Source organism: Electrophorus electricus, chromosome 26, assembly GCF_013358815.1.
Source record: "Electrophorus electricus isolate fEleEle1 chromosome 26, fEleEle1.pri, whole genome shotgun sequence".
Lineage (NCBI taxonomy): Eukaryota > Metazoa > Chordata > Actinopteri > Gymnotiformes > Gymnotidae > Electrophorus > Electrophorus electricus.
The window spans coordinates 1113910-1130714 of record NC_049560.1 but is presented as its reverse complement, the minus strand read 5'-3'; the positions used below and the strand labels follow the sequence as shown (position 1 = coordinate 1130714).

The following is a 16805-nucleotide window of genomic DNA, read 5'->3' as shown; positions in this document are numbered from 1 at the left end:
TTGGTTTACTTCACTTTGTCATGTATGTCCTATTTAAATGATTTCTTGATTGAGAACAGGTGTGGCAGTAATCAGGCCTGGGTGTGGCTATAGAAATTGGACTCAGCTTTCCAAGATGTGATAAACCACAGTTAATTTATGTTTGAACGGGGGTGGGGGGTTTGGATTTTCTTCCCTTAATAATAAAAACCTTAATTTAAAAACTGCATTTTGTGTTTACATGTGTTATCTTTGTCTAATATTTAAATTTGTTTGATGATTCGAAACATTTAAGTGTGACAAACATGCAAAAAAAAAAAGATATCAGGAAGGGGGCAAACACTTTTTCACACCACTGTGTGTGTGTGTATATATATATATATATATATATATATATATATATATATATATATATATATATATATATATATATATATATATATATATATAGAGAGAGAGAGAGAGAGAGAGAGAGAGAGAGAGAGAGAGAGAGAGAGAGATGGATTAAGGACATAGATTAAAATAAAATCAAGAATTTAGCTAATACATTTACTGGAGGCAAGTTCTCATGGCTGTCATTTAACACACAGCTAGTTGTATTAGTCATGAATGAGGTCAGAGACAAGTCTGTAAATGTCAGATGGCAGACTGAGCTTGTGACAAATGTTGCTGTTTCCCACAAAAAAGTGAAAGATTTATTTAAATTGCATTTATTAAACCTTGTTGTCCAACTTTCTGTATTACACATTAAATGGAAAACCCCAATTTTGTGACTGTTAACATGAGGTCAATGTCCTGGGATCACTTCACTTAAAGCATTACCTATTACTATCCAGTGCTTTGTCTTATCATTCAATCTGCAGGGAAATCACAGTAACCACACTCACTCTCAGTTTTCTGGAAATCTATAACATTCAACATCACTTTGCTAGTTAGGGATTATTTGAAAGCTTTATGCTCCTAGATGTATTTGATAATAGATATGGCCAACAGGAATTTGAAAATCAAAAAAAAAACAAAAAACAAACCAAACCATAAATCTTACTGTAATTCAGTTCCTTCAAGCAAGCTCCATCATCTGAGCATGAACTAACATGTATAATGGCTAGAAAGTAGTGTGCATATCACAGAGCTTTATTGCAATGTGCATTTGTCTCTGGTGTGCCTGTAGGCAATAAGTTAATGAGGAGTGGATTAGAGGTGCGAAGTTTATATGGTAGCATGTTACAGTCCTGGGATTTTCAAACAGTGATCAGTGCCAAGAAAATTGGCCATGATACTTAAATATGCCACATTTAAAACAAGCATTTATTTGGACCAGGCATACCATTTGATGATTTATTATTTCCTATGATAAAGGTTTGCCTATTACATGTGGAGTAGTGAAACTATAATAGTGACCCTATAATAGTGTTTCATTTACCGACATCTGAAATAAATCCATTAATTTTAAGATCATTGTACAGTTGCAAAACAGCATTCCCTGAAGGCATCCAACACTGAGTTGATACATCGTTTCTATTTGAGATCACATGGGCTAGGGGTTTTAGCTGGTGGTGGTGGGTGGTCAACAAAGTCCCATTTAAAGTTGGGTTTTAAGCCATATACAATTTAGGGAATACCTTTGAACATGAAAAGTTACAAGAATCTTTTTTGGCTTTCATTAAGTAAAATATAAGATCTATTCTTAAAAAAAAAACCAAGTACTGGGATGCTTTATTAACAAAAGCAAATATATACAGGTTTCTCTCTCTCTCAGACATACACAGAGCTTTATTGCAATGTGCATTTGTCTCTGGTGTGCCTGTAGGCAATAAGTTAATGAGGAGTGGATTAGAGGTGCGAAGTTTATATGGTGGCATGTTACAGTCCTGGGATTTTCAAACAGTGATCAGTGCCAAGAAAATTGGCCATGATACTTAAATATGCCACATTTAAAACAAGCATTTATTTGGACCAGGCATACCATTTGATGATTTATTATTTCCTATGATAAAGGTTTGCCTATTACATGTGGAGTAGTGAAACTATAATAGTGACCCTATAATAGTGTTTCATTTACCGACATCTGAAATAAATCCATTAATTTTAAGATCATTGTACAGTTGTAAAACAGCATTCCCTGAAGGCATCCAACACTGAGTTGATACATCGTTTCTATTTGAGATCACATGGGCTAGGGGTTTTAGCTGGTGGTGGTGGGTGGTCAACAAAGTCCCATTTAAAGTTGGGTTTTAAGCCATATACAATTTAGGGAATACCTTTGAACATGAAAAGTTACAAGAATCTTTTTTGGCTTTCATTAAGTAAAATATAAGATCTATTCTAAAAAAAAACAAGTACTGGGATGCTTTATTAACAGAAGCAAATATATACAGGTTTCTCTCTCTCTCAGACATACACAGAGTTGAACAGCATGGTGTACTGTAACATAAAGTAAGGTAATATAAAAATATAGGAGCAAAATATAATAATCTTAACATTGGTCTCAAAGCCATATAGGACTGAGCACTCAGTAGTGAATGCAACAGCACAAATGACATTTGTATTCAGAAGCTTTCCATTGAGTTGCTTTGTGGACTTAACCACAGTGTATACATTCAGATGTGGTGTTATATATGAGATTCATTCTGAAACTCAAAGAAAATGCTTTAGCACTCGCAGCTGTCAACAATGATTTATCCTTAAGCTTCTACAATGTGTAATACATTAAGGCTAGAAGGTGCAAGCACTCAGACATATGCACAATAGACCTAAAGCACTCATAGGTACCAATCCTATCAATAAAGATCAGAGAAGTGATTTAACATGTTTATCATTATAGCTGCTCAGTATCTTTTCAGTAAGAAACTGTTTCATGGCGTATGTTTTTCATCAGATCTTTCACCCACTGTTGTTTGGGATCACCACAAAATGTTCTTGATTTCCTCAGTCTGAATCTTTGTTGAAAAAACAGAAGAAAATTATTGTAAACATATGTTCTACTGAGGCTTGTATTCAGCGAAACCATGTAGCTTGCCAAATCATACTTATGTACTCTATGTAAACATCAAAAGATATCAATTCTTTATTGCTTTAGTCACACAGTGATTGAATAGCGTACTAACAGTATTAATGGAAAGAGAAAATACAGATTCCCTTTGGATTTGCAGTCTGTGTTTTGAGAACCTGTTTATTTTAGTAGAACAGCGTGGGAGAACAGCCAGAACTTACACAATAGCAGAGATGTTGCATCCCCCATCCATCTCCTGAATCCTGTAGCTTTTTGTTCTGCGTTGGATCGACTTTTTCAACTTCTTAACATAACTAAGGCAACAATTTTCATAAGTCCCTGTTGCAAAAAGAATATATATGTTTGCATACTGACAAGACTAAAGTGCTGAACAGTCTATAGTTACAGTCTTGACCTTAGAGCAACATTAACGTTATATTATTTTAACTGACAAAAGGTACATTTGCGTATTGCTGCAATTTAAAAAAAACAAGAAAATGGCTATTTAAAAGAGCTATTTGTTTAAAATGATACTTTACCCAAATATGGAATAAACTAAATAAGATATCTCTCACATCAAGAGTTACAATTGGAATATTTATACATCAAGTTTTATTCTCAAGTGCACATTTTATCTATATACCATAGCCATAAAACATGGCACTTGGAAACTACAGAACATGCAGCACTATAACACAGACAATAAACAGCAGTCATCATGAAACTTAAACACTGGGGGTGGTTCTGAAGTGGATTAGAGCATTTATATATACTGAAACAAGTGCCTACCTTGTGCCAAACTTGGATACAAGCAAGCCAAAAGCAGAATAAGAAAGAGGGCATGAATCTTCATGGTTGTGCTGAGTATTCTGATATCACCTGAGGCAGGAGATAAAATTCTATCATCATTATCATCATTAACCCATTCCAGCAAAATACAAACAACTTATCTGCTTCTTTTGAACATAAATGTGCTACTCGCTGAGACAAAATGTCTTCTGTGAATCGTGTCCGTACATACCGTACAGTAAGGTGGAGTACTGTAGCTCAGAGTACTGTTGACAGTGTTCAGGATTTAGGCACTTGTGCTCCTTTTGGGTGAACTTGAACCACTTTTATAGCTGTCAGAGAGAAAACATGAGCTTCCACCACTCCTCCCCCTCATAACTCAAACAGGAGTCTACAAAGATTAAGAGGACCCCGATTTGAGGACAGCTTTGCTTTTCACACAAGCTGCTGGCAAATCAAAAAGATATGAAACTATAACAAAAAGCAAAAGAGATCATAGCTGCAAACAGCAATTAAGGGGTCCAAGCAATTTTAGCTTGCCCATTATAAAACTGTCATTATTGTCATTCTCTTTACAAAATTGACAGTTAAGCATAAAGTGAGCACTTATTATATAATTATTGCAGACATCCAATTAGGCACTTAATCAAGACTAGTCTAGAGTGTGCTGTAGTTGGAAATCAAACTACAGACATTTGGCATGACAGGCCATTGTGTAAGCTGTTGAACCACAAGATGCTGAAATGTTTTTTACAAAGCTGTGTATATTTTTGTTATTTTTTGTTAGAACAAAATTAATATGTAGTGATTTTGATGCAAAACACAAATTGCATATTTTGACAACACATCTATAACTGTTATATAGTTAGTTATATAGTTAGCCAAACTTGGTATGTATCCTCAGAATGTTATTTTCAATCAATCAGTCAAATTTGGTAAACATTAAACAAACTCTGATAGAATTTAAACCATTAGGAAAGTTGTACTGGTACTGATTTAATTGATGTTTACCAGAAACACAGTGCCAAAAAATCAACATTTTTATATAATTATTTTCTTTCAGACTCTGAAGGTTATTTAAAGACCAATATTGTTGTGATTGCAAGAAAATCCTAGGACTAGGACTAGTATGTTGCAAACAATCAACAATAGTGCAACAATGGTACATTTTCTAAAAACTAATTAAATTGCAAAGTTGTCAGACACTCTGTATTGCACAACTTTTAGCCAATTACTTGTCCATAAGATAAACCATTTAAGAAATATGCTTGATTTTCTAATTGAGCTCAGCAATGGTGCATCCTTTGGCCAAATGTTACAGTATTTAGTAAACGTGTCGAAAGTACCTCAGTGTCCCTGTCAAATGCCTGAGGACAATTAATTGGCTAATGGCTGCCATGCTTTTCAGTTATGATATAATTATTGAGTTCCATGATAGGTTCGCCCCCAGATCTGTCCAATGGTTGATGAGAAACAGTTTTCATGTAATAGTACTGATATTGGCTAATATTGATATGCAACTTCAAAATTATCTGGCCTCTATGCATGTAAAATTTCATGAAAATTAATGCAAATATTTTTGACATTTAGTGGTTTAAGTAAATGAAGCTCCTTCTCAGAAGCACTGATTGACTTATTAAAGCCAAATTGTATGTAAATGTAAAAATGCTTTGGATAATTACTCTCAGGTTGGGTGGAAAACCTAAGACTATCTTGAAAAAGTGGGTTTTACACGATCACTGAATTTCACAAAATAGTATCAATAGCAAAGTAGCAAAAGAAAAAGATTTGTCTGACCTAGGCACAAAAATAATTTGTTGCACATTTGCTTTATCAGAGAAAAAGAATATTAATAAGAATCAAACCCAGAGCAATAACAACAGGGCTCCTGCACCTGCGGTGCATGGACCCCTGATTATAGCTCATAGATTACTAGTTCATGTGCCATCTCCTCAAAGATGTTACGCTACTGCATTCTTATTTGACTGTTTAAGTGAAATTACTCAGTAGAGGTGATGGGTCGCTTTTTCTCATTGTACAATGGGATAGTTAATTTTTTAAAGTGAAAGAGAGGAAGTAGCTTTCTACTCTATCTTTTCCCTCTTCCAGTAAAACAGCTGTGTCATTATTGTACAATACAATACTTGGAACTTGTTCAGTTTATGAGCTACATTCCAATAATAACAAAAAAAAAAAAGAGAACTCATGTTGTGCAATAACATGGATGAACTGTGTTACAATCACATACATCTAGAAACATGCCCACATTTAGTTTCTTAAGACACTGGATGAAATACATGGGATCTAATTATTTTCAAATGTTTATTGCAAAACAGATCAGTGAGGGTTAGAAAAATGTTTTGAGTATTGAAACCTTGTGTGTGATTTAGTTTTAGTTTTTAGATGAAAATCAAACATTTAATTAACATCTTCTGTGGTAGCTGAATGTATAGCATTTTGTGCTATCAATTGGAAGGTTGTGGGTTTGAATCCTGGCTCTGCTATGCAGCCACTGTTGGGTGTTTGAACAAAATCCATAACCCCCAGCTCCAGGGGCACTATACAATGGCTGACCCTGTGCTACCAGCTATTTACAAGGGAAACCATCAGGACCAACACCTTATTTAATTTAATATTAATAAAATGTAGATAAAATATTTAAATAAAATTACAATTCTTGGGAGGAAAAAAATAACACTAGCTCTTCATCATGTTTGAATAGGATTTGGGTTTTTGGCAACTGGAGTGATCATTGCAAAAGTTGTGTAGAGATGCAATATCAACCCAAAGACTGCATTTTGGCAGACGCTATCTGAAAATCCCGGAAAAGAGTTCATGACACCATCTACTCTAACAAGATTCCTGCGGGTAGGTTCGTATGTGTCTGGGGAAGGAAAACAGGATAACATTCCACGTTTACTGGTATACTTAGCAGTGTTGGAGTTTTTTTTTTGTTTGTTTTTTTTTAGTATTACAAGACGAAATAATGCAGGCTTATGGAGGCATTGTATAGCTACAAATGCAACTGTGATTGTAGAATATTAAAAACACAATATTGATCTCTTGATGTACCATGGTTAAAGATCAGTCTGCATTATTTTAATCAAAACTGTTTACATTTATTATTTACAGTATTATTAGAGAAATACTGTAGTTCATCAAATACGCACTAACCAATCTTAATTGTTTGTGGCCAAAAAACACTGTTTGGTTCTCATCTGATAATAAAACACACTGGTAAATGTTCAGTGATCTTTAGCGAGCTCCACTTAGCCTACATTTATAGATTCATGAGCGGTTACTCATATTACTTTCGGATTTTATTACTTTAATTTAATTTTCTTTCATTTATCAGGCTCAGGTAAGTTCTTCTCACCTGCACTTGTTTTAAGATTTTTAGTTGTTTTACTTATAACAGCAAATAGAGATTTTACGGGGTAGCAAACCTTTGTTATATTTATCCATGCTAATAAGTGAGTAAAATGATCATGCAAGAACGTCATATTTGTCTTAGTTAAAATAATGCAGGAACACCTAAAAGACTCTGAAGATTGATATGAGCTGTATAAAAAGGGCGAACTCAAAACCATTTTCACATAAATTGTTTGTTAGAATTCAAATTAAAAACAATGAGCAAGATTAATATAGACTAACTCTCCAATGCTACTTTCAGCATTAGACGATGAAGCGTCACATGAAAACCAAATGTGGATTATGTGCGCCACCATGTGTACTAATAATGTAATGTGTCTATGACGTCTACATGTGTCAGCCTGCTTTCAAACAAACAATCAATCTTTAAGCCATGTTCTTCTTTTTTGATTATATAGATAATAACACTCCACTGTAAAACCTCATGTCCAGAAACACCATTTTGAGAAAAGGCTCTATATTGTCAAAATCAAACATTTATATGCCGTTTGTTAATGTAATGTATAGTCGACGCATAATCGCTGACTATTTAGCATTAGATTGACTAATACAAGCAAAATATAAAAATGTGGAGGCTACCTTTAATTAGCGAGCTAATCAGTAAAATAGCAAATTAACATATTTTGACTCGCTTAAAATTCTCAGTGTCGCTTAATTCGATCTTTCCGTTTCATTCCTTCCTTTCTCCTTTGTACAACCATTTACAGGGTTTCCGTGCTGGCTTTTATTTTGATGGGAAAGTCATATGACTCCAGCAACTGTCGCTTATTTCACGGCGCTGTGTGTAAATTAGCTGATTCTTGTCATATGATCAGGAAACGTGTTTTTTTCTTATAGTGCTTGTATGCGTATCGCTTCAGTGTTTTAAAACTCAAATATATGATTGCTTTAATCGACACGTTTGGGAGAACGACACGGAGAGGGAAGCCAGGTAACGTTAAGCGAAATTCCATACTTTCCCGGAAATTAAAGTGTCCTTCTTTAACGGCTGTTACTACTTTTGTTTATACACAGGCTCAGGTGTAACCTCGTGTTAAAAATGACGGACAAAGGAGCTCTTGGAATTTTTCTTGTGTCAGTCTGTGCGCTAGCGACTTATTGTGGTCAGCAGCCTTCCTTTCAGATCCTACTGTCTTAACTATAATAGCCTATTCGATATGCGTGGACAATTATTATTGTATAGGCTATAATTCTATAAAATTGTAATTTTTTGACATACGCTGACATTAACAGATGGAAGAGTGTCACTAAGTGCCGTGGACACTGTTGATTTAGAAGAGAAACTTTCCAAAAACGTCACCATTACATCAAGGTGCGTTATTTTCGCATGTAGCGCAACGGGGCTTTTGGAATGTGAAAAATAATCGAGGTTTTACACTCTACCTTAATAAAATGTTTGAATTCATTTGCTTTCTTTTTGCAGTTCTTCTCTGAATATTACTGTTAACATCTACTTTAATATTACATATTCCTCAAGAAATGTTTCTTCAATAATTCATCTTCCAGAAGAGGTAAATTCTAAATGTTTTGTACCAGTTAGAAAATAGTTTTCTCATGATGTTTCATTGGAGTTGTATTTTGTAGATAATGATTTTATGCTTTGCTGTATTTTCAATAACAGTCCCTATTTGTTGCTTTTTTTCTCTTTTATGTACAGGCTGTTTTGCCAGCTGGGAGAACATCAACATATTTTGAAGTGCAAGCAGAGAATGCTGGACAAGTGACTGTTTACCTGTACAGCAACAACACTTACATAGACAGGTGTGACATACATGAATGACTGCAGTGCTCGGTACAGTTACTGTGTCAAGTATTTACTTTTAGCTGCTTTCTGAGGAGCTATCTCAGACTGATGTCCATCAATAGAATACCTAAGTGAAAGTATGGTTCTTGAGGTTCAGTTCATACTCAGATTTCAGAAGCAGTTTTTAGAAAGCAAATAATTGACTGCAATTACTGCAACTCTGTATGCAGTTTCATTTTAGTGTTGCAGTTTGGAATTCTGCGTGCCCTCTCTTTCTTGATGGCAGATAAGTTCATATTTTTTCCATCCATGCCAAAACACTTTTTTTTTTTTCTTTTTTTTTTCACAGACACAAATCTCGAATACGATTTTTGGTCATCAGAAGTAATGTTCTTGCAGTCATCAACCAAATTATTGGCTGGATATACTTTCTAGCTTGGTCTGTTTCCTTTTATCCTCAGGCATATGACAACTGGAAAAGACAGAGGTAAAATGTCCCTCATTATCCTGTGTTCAGTACTGAAAGGTGGCTACATTTTTCTGTTTTGTAAACACTTCAGAAACACCAACTAATGCCAACTGTTATCATTTGACAGTGTGGTCGGCCTGAACTTTGATTTTCTTGCTCTCAACCTCACTGGATTTATTGCATATAGTGTCTTCAATATTGGACTGTTTTGGATACCTGAGATAAAGGTAAACACAATACTGACTTTGCAAAATATTAATCAACATTACATCAGCTGTGCTGAAACAATGATTTGATTGGAATGAGTTCTGAGTAAATGATTTATATAAAATATAAAACAGGAAGAATTCTTGAAGAAAGATCCAAATGGAGTAAATCCCGTGGAAGCAAATGATGTGTTCTTCAGTGTGCATGCACTGGTCCTTACTCTGGTCTATATCTTCCAATGTATTATATATGAGGTAAGGGTTCTAAAGATTTATTTTGGATTAGAGAGAATTCATTTTTATAGGTACATTTTGGAATATCTGGCACAAATGTCTTAAACACAGATTCCATACAAGATACTGCATTTGTAACTAAAGAATTGCACCTCCAGAATAGTTTTTAAATTATTTTTTAAAATTATAATTGTTTAGAGGGGAGGACAAAAGGTATCCAAGGTGGCCATTTTTCTACTGGCAGTTGCATGGGCCTTTGCCTTCATCACACTTTTCGTTGCTATTGGTCAGAAGATCTCATGGCTGGACTACCTGTACTACTTCTCCTATATTAAACTAGGTGTTACACTGGTTAAGTATATCCCTCAGGTAGGCCTGTTTTATTTTTTATTCATACGTAGCAGTTTGCAAAATGAACTTTTACTAGTTAACCTTTCCAAGCGTTACTTGGAATGCAGTCCATGGTTATTTTGTTGCGGTTGAGATATTCAAGGTAATCATATCAAACTTTATTTAACTCCCAGCTCTAACCTACAACATCTATAAATTCATGAGATCATGAAGAACACACAAAATATCTTTAGAACATCTGTCTCACAAGTCTTACTGTTTTTAAGGCTTACATGAACTACCAGAGACAAAGCACAGAGGGCTGGAGCATTGGCAATGTGCTACTGGACTTCACAGGAGGCAGTTTTAGTCTCTTTCAGATGTTCCTGCTGTCCTATAACAACGGTAATGACACACGTTATTTTTCAAGACATGGTTTTCAAGACTCACCCAGTAATCTTTCTAACTTTGTTTTCTTTGCAGATAAATGGAAGATTATATTTGGAGACCCAACCAAATTTGGACTGGGCCTTTTCTCAATATTTTTTGACATCATATTTATAGTGCAGCATTATTGCCTTTATCGCAATAAAGGGCCAAATTATCAAATACTGAGTAGTCAAGAATAAAGAATTAAACCTATGATCATGTAGCTAAGATCCAAATATAGAAAATGCTGTATAGTTGTGAGACCCTGTATCTACCTCTTACACACTTTTCAAATGAGATTCAGAACATGTGGGTGATGAAGAAAATCGCAAAGATATTACAAAGACTATTTCTACATTTAGAGATGGTACATGCATTTTATATAAAACATTTTGCTATTAAATAAGCTCCAGTAAAGTAAATTCAAAGTAAAATCATGAATTATACTGTCAGTTGGAGTGAAAATAATATATTTTATAACACAACCATATGTTCCTATTTCAGTAACAGATTATTAAGTGTTATGCTGACTGTTTTAATCATTGTTTATAAAAATATTATTTTGTGAATGTTTTCTGTTGCTGTTTTATTAATGTGGTATGTGATTAATCACTGTTAATTCCTAGCTGTAAAACCCTTAATTTTCTTTACTGTCACCTTAAATGTGCAACAATGGACTTGCTATTCTATGAAAATTATTTATTCCCATATGTGGGCAATTTTACAAATATTTGCAAAATTGCAGTGAAATACACAAGGCTTCCAGAAAAAGCATGTTTCTGACATAGGTCCTTCATTAGCTGTGCAAGCAAAGTATAAATAAGACACTATTTTTGTAACAGTGAATTTGCCTAACTGAAGAGTTGCTAGATAGCTAGCTGATTTTGTTAGAGACATTCCACAAATGTAATGATATAGGTGATTGTTTGTAGCATAAAGTTTGCCTATCTCAAGACTGGGGTAGTTAGCTAAACAAGTATTCATGAGACAACTTTTTAACAAAACTTGAAATCATAATGAGCTGTATTTGACTTTTCTGTCATTAGACAGAGCAAATTAGCTTTGTTGTATCTATGGAAGAAATCCTTATATTAGGGTAGAGTAGCATTTTTGTCATTGCTTAAGAGAGAATACACACTGGAAAAGTAAATATACATTGCATAACATACACCGGACACTTTTATTAGCTACACCTTGCTAGTAGCAGGTTGGACCCTCTTTTACCTTCAGAAGTGCCTTTATTTTTCATGGCATAGATTCAGTGTACTATATAAGATGTTAAACGCGTTCTTCAGAGATTTTGGTCCATATGGATTTGATGGCATCATGCAGCAGATTTGTTGACTGCTGGTGGAATCTCCTATTCTTGGTGATTGTAGAGACCATTTGGGTGCAGCGAGCTCAAGGCTGCAGTCACAATACACACTGGGAGGGACATTCAGATATGCTCAAAACATTCCCTAATATACTGAGGTAAAAAATAAACATATTCCACCCATTAGCTTTGCGCAATGTTAGGATCCATCAGTGTTCCCATCTGTTGTTGATTATTGTAACATCTACCACTGCTGACAAGCTAACATATCTGATTTGTAGGAAAATGTAAAATTCATGTGAATACATTATTTTGCACTTAAACTGTAGTTGTAGAAATGAATAATATTTTACTAAAAAGTGTCAGTAATTGTATGCAATGGAAACACTGGAATTAGCCACACATTCATGAAGCATCCAACAGTGGTCCCAGACATATTCAACTAACATTAATGTTTTTATATTTCATAATATTTGTTATAATCCCATGTGAAGTCTCAGTAAAGTGTCAGTCATTCTAGTAATGCATGTGAAAACGTACAGAGTATCAGCTTTAATGTATATTCATATAGTACCCAGTGCATCTATAATTGCTTATGATAAGTGGTATTAGTGTTTGATTAAAGTGAATGCAGGTTTTATTGGTCAGCTTTTGTCAGCTTTCATTCACAATAGGTCATGAGCAAAAGGAAGGGTGGCAATGACATTCACCAGTTTTTTGGGAAACCTCAGAAAAGGTTAGTTGTGAGAAAATTAGTAAAGTCAGATGATATAGGTATAGAAGAGAGATGGACAGGACATGGGAGTTTCCTGACATATTTACCAATCATAACATATTGAATAATGCGTTGACAATACAAAATTGGCAATAATCCACTCCTGAATGTTATGGTAAGAAATACCAATAGTTTACTATTTCTTTCATGTCCACTCTAGTTCATTCAGAGTAAAGAGAGAGGGGGAGTATGAGGATGTTGACAGGGAGAGTAGGTGATATGGAGTCACAGAACTGAATCCATGCTTATGTAAATAATCTGTCTTTGCAATTGATCCAAGCTGTTATAAAGTTTGAGTCTGGCATAGGCTGTGGTGAAAGCCCCAATGAATACATTATAAAAGCTGGGATCAAAGCACCTGTGTATCACCACTGTACCAATGCTACATCATCTGTCAAGAATGAAAAGTGGCTCACATCATCATACTGAGAAAATATGACCCATAAAAACTCACCAGGCTTGGTAATCAGATGTTTTCAGATGATCAGGCCTTTGGCACAATTCCCTCAGCAGAGAATTTAGCATTAGCTTGGCTACTGATCTCTTAGCTGGGTTCAGAGTTATACGTCATTGTTCCAGATCAACGCCTTGATGCTCATTATACTTGGCTATGTACTCTTTTTATTCACTGAATTCTTAACCCATAAGGGGTAGCCTGAGTGCTCCTGTTTTGTTTTAAGGAATATTTTGGTGTATTCTGAAAATATTTCTTCAGATATTTTCAGCAGCTTGTTGTAATGTGGAGTATTTGAGGGGTGGATGCAAGTGCTGAGTAGAGTGAGATTTATTCAGGGAAAATCTGTGTTCCTGAACAGAGGAACTGTCCAGGTTTGAAAAGTCACAGGAGTCAGATAACATCACATAACCAATGTACATGATGAACGTAAAAAACAAGACATGAAAGGCAAAAACTAAAGAATAAACAGGCAAGAAACAAACAGGCTACAAGGCAATCTATGCAAATGTAGTACAGACAAGGAATGTAAAATCAGGCTTTTCACAGACACATAATGTAGTACAGTGATGAGCAAAGTAACACACGAAACACGTGTAGGGCTAACTAACGTGAAACCAATACAAAACTAAGAACAGAAACAAAGAGGCAGAACAAAGAGAATCAAAACAAGGAAGCGCAAGACAGGGTTGCCAAGAGGAATGCCACACTAGTGGAGGGGAAGTGTGACACTTGCAGCCTTTTTCAAGGCCTTTCAGCACTTCCCCACTACACCACATTCCTGTCAGGGTTCTCTCCTCATCGCAATGAGGAGAGGCAGGAGAGGCACATATTGGCAGTCCTGATATAGCCAATGGAAAACACATGGATCAAATTTGAATGTTTTTCTCTTCTGTGCTTAGCACTATTCCCTTTATTGTACCAGTACAATTACACATATCGCAGATTGTACACACATTTTTTGAGCTTCCACAATGTTCCTTCACAGTCAGCCTCTGAAGGAGGCTTGAAGTAAATGTCACATGACAGCTCTATTTCCCATAGAAATGCTGATTTTATATCCATGGAATGAAGTGTACACTGTCTTTGACAAATACTTGCCAAAAGTAACCTAAGTGATTCTGAAGCACGTGGGTGAATCTTTTTGCAGCTCTGACATTTTTTATCTCATCAAAGCCTCTAGCTACTGTATTTTTGTTACTAATCCATTGAGTTTATCCTTGATGGTGCACACCCATCTTGTAGAGTTTTGTCCTTTGTGCCCAACATTGACAAACACAACATCCTCTCTCTAATTCTTTGTTTCTTCATGTTTGTGGAGTTGAAATTATCAGTCTTTTTTTACCCATAACGCCTCACTGACATCTGTGGTATTAACATCAGTATCAGTGGGTTCTATTTGAATGCTCTCAGAATTAGATATGTCAACTCTATTGCCTGCAGCACTGATGGGCTCAACAAACAACAGGTTGTACTAGTTTTGTATTTACCTATTGCTTTGTCTTGCACTCCCTAGGACTTTTGCTGTCTCTGTATTTCAGAACTTGTCCTGATTTAGATCAGATCCCTGCTCTCTGTAGATCAGATCCCTGCTCTCTGTAGATCAGAATCCCTGCTCTCTGCACCACTATGTCTCTGTGCTGTCATTTGTGTGCTGAGCTGCTTCATTCTGTACCCCAGTGGTTGTTCCTGTGGGCATTTTGCTGCACTTTAAATAGTTTCAGTGCCTTCCATTTGGTTATAATCAGTTCCTGTAATCTCCTGTTCTCTGCACAATATCTATTTACTTTTCTGCATCATCCTCTATGATAAGTTGATCTTTGCTCTCTGTATTCACTTTTCTCAGTCTGAGGTGGTGTACCCTAATGCAGTCTACTGTGCAGTCTAACAAATACTGCTGCAACATCCTGACCAAAGACAATGCCTGGTCCTTTCCACTCTGGACAACCCTCTTCTAGTACACTGTCGTGCATTTCATATTTCTCATCTGTGTGTGGTAGTTATTTCCACAATGCTCTCTGTATCCTTACTAAGCATTCTGCTTCTGTAAAAGCTGTTTTTAATGCATGTAAATCAGGAATGTATTATGCTACCTAGTGAATTTTTGTGGTGCCCTCTAAAGCAGGATACTTGTCAGTTAGTACAGAAGGTCAGTTAAAGGTTGCACACAAGGGTCGCTCTTCTGTTGTTGCAGAGCTAGTGGACTCCGGTGCTGCTGACAACCTCATGGACCAGGGCTTTGCAAGGAAGATGAGGATCAAGCTGTTCGCTCTGCCATTTTCAATTCGTGTACGCACACTGGACAGAGGACCTGTGCGCTCACGGTTTCTCTTTCACGTCACTCCCTGTGTTCATCTTGAAATAGACGGAAAACACGTTGAGCACAACCCTCACTTATCCTGGACAAACAAATGTATCATAGAGAGCTTTCTGCTGCAGTAGACGATACCTCCTTAATCAGACTGTGCCTTTCCTTTCTACCTCTGTGGAGAATCTGGATGCCAACAAGACCATCCCCATCCCTGGACAGTTTTAAAGACCTGGCTGAAGCATTCTAGACCTCTCATCTCCCTCCTCCTTGTGACTGGGACTGTGCCATCAGCCTAAAGGAGGGAGCTGTTCCCTCTTGGTGCAGGGTATATCCGTTCTCTCAGGAAGAGTAGCAGGTCATGGAGTAGTACATCACAGAGGCTCTGGCCCAGGGTTACATATGCCCCTCCATCTCTCCTGCCTCAGCTAGTGTCTTCTTTGTTAATAAGAAAGACAGCAGGCTGAGGCCATGCATACATTAACAGCATTTATCTGCCACCTTTATCCAAAGCTACTTGCAATTTTGACAATGTATTTGAGCAATTGAGGGTTAAGGGATTTGCTCAGGGGCCCTACAGTGGCAACTTTTCCACAGTGGGGCTTGAACTGGCAACCTTCTGATTACTAGTCAAGCACCTTAATTACTGCACTACCACTGCCCATGCACAGATTATAGAGGTCTTAATGCTTTATTAGTTAAGTACCATACCTGCTCCTGTTAGTGCCAGCTGAAGTTGATTTTACATTTTGATATTGTGTGTTTCTCAACATTGAGAAGAGGAAGATATCAAGAGTGAAAAGATCAGTTTACATTGTCATTGAACTTTTCAAGCAATCAAACTATTTGATTAGATGTTTTATCTAAAAAATAAGATTAGACAGACAAAGTATTTACATGGTGATAGGGATTGGTGTTCACGGTGCATAAGGTTGCCTCCAGCAGAGAAAAACGTTTTGAGACATTTCACGAATTTGTTCCACATTTGTCCCAGTACTACATGCATTCATAGTAACTCCATTCATGCATACTGATCTGTCTCTATACCAAAAGTACCTTTTAATTTTTCAAGTTATTTTTTTTTTAATTAAAGTTTTCAATGAATACATTCATAGAATACAGACCCGGTTTTATTATAAGGTTGTTTGTGTTGTATATATAATGTTGAATATCACAAATTGTCTAAATCCTTTGTTAAAGTTAGAAAATCCAAGGTCTTTTAGCCAGCTGAGAAGACATAGTATTCTTTTTGGTATACTGTCTGGCCAGAGCGGGCATCAAACACCCATGTTTGGGTGGGTGCATGATAGTGTTAGCATTTTACTCTGATATGTGGTGTTTCCCATTAT

At 36.0% G+C, this 16805-nt stretch overlaps 2 protein-coding genes across 3 annotated transcripts; one reads left to right on the top strand and one right to left on the bottom strand.

The window, feature by feature from the left end:
- Positions 1 to 2298: 2298 nt before the first annotated feature.
- On the bottom strand, positions 2299 to 4085 carry ccl25b (chemokine (C-C motif) ligand 25b). The gene is made up of 4 exons (XM_027005496.2): positions 3993 to 4085; positions 3761 to 3850; positions 3193 to 3310; positions 2299 to 2918 (listed from the first exon to the last, which is right to left on the bottom strand). Exons 2-4 carry the CDS (start codon positions 3822 to 3824, stop codon positions 2819 to 2821), a joined length of 282 nt encoding a protein of 93 aa, XP_026861297.2. The 5' UTR covers positions 3825 to 3850; positions 3993 to 4085; the 3' UTR covers positions 2299 to 2818.
- Positions 4086 to 7934: 3849 nt separating this feature from the next.
- ctns (cystinosin, lysosomal cystine transporter) lies at positions 7935 to 11173 on the top strand. Of its 2 annotated transcripts, XM_027005413.2 has the most exons (11): positions 7936 to 8123; positions 8207 to 8295; positions 8426 to 8504; positions 8616 to 8703; positions 8850 to 8953; positions 9286 to 9423; positions 9533 to 9632; positions 9747 to 9866; positions 10044 to 10214; positions 10463 to 10580; positions 10659 to 11173. In XM_027005413.2, the coding sequence occupies exons 2-11, from the start codon at positions 8232 to 8234 to the stop codon at positions 10802 to 10804; spliced, it is 1128 nt and encodes a 375-aa protein (XP_026861214.2). In that variant the 5' UTR covers positions 7936 to 8123; positions 8207 to 8231; the 3' UTR covers positions 10805 to 11173. The 2 variants fall into 2 exon arrangements, with proteins under 2 accessions (XP_026861213.2, XP_026861214.2); XM_027005412.2 differs by having other exon boundaries at positions 7935 to 8123; positions 10463 to 11173.
- The last annotated feature ends 5632 nt before the right edge of the window (positions 11174 to 16805 follow it).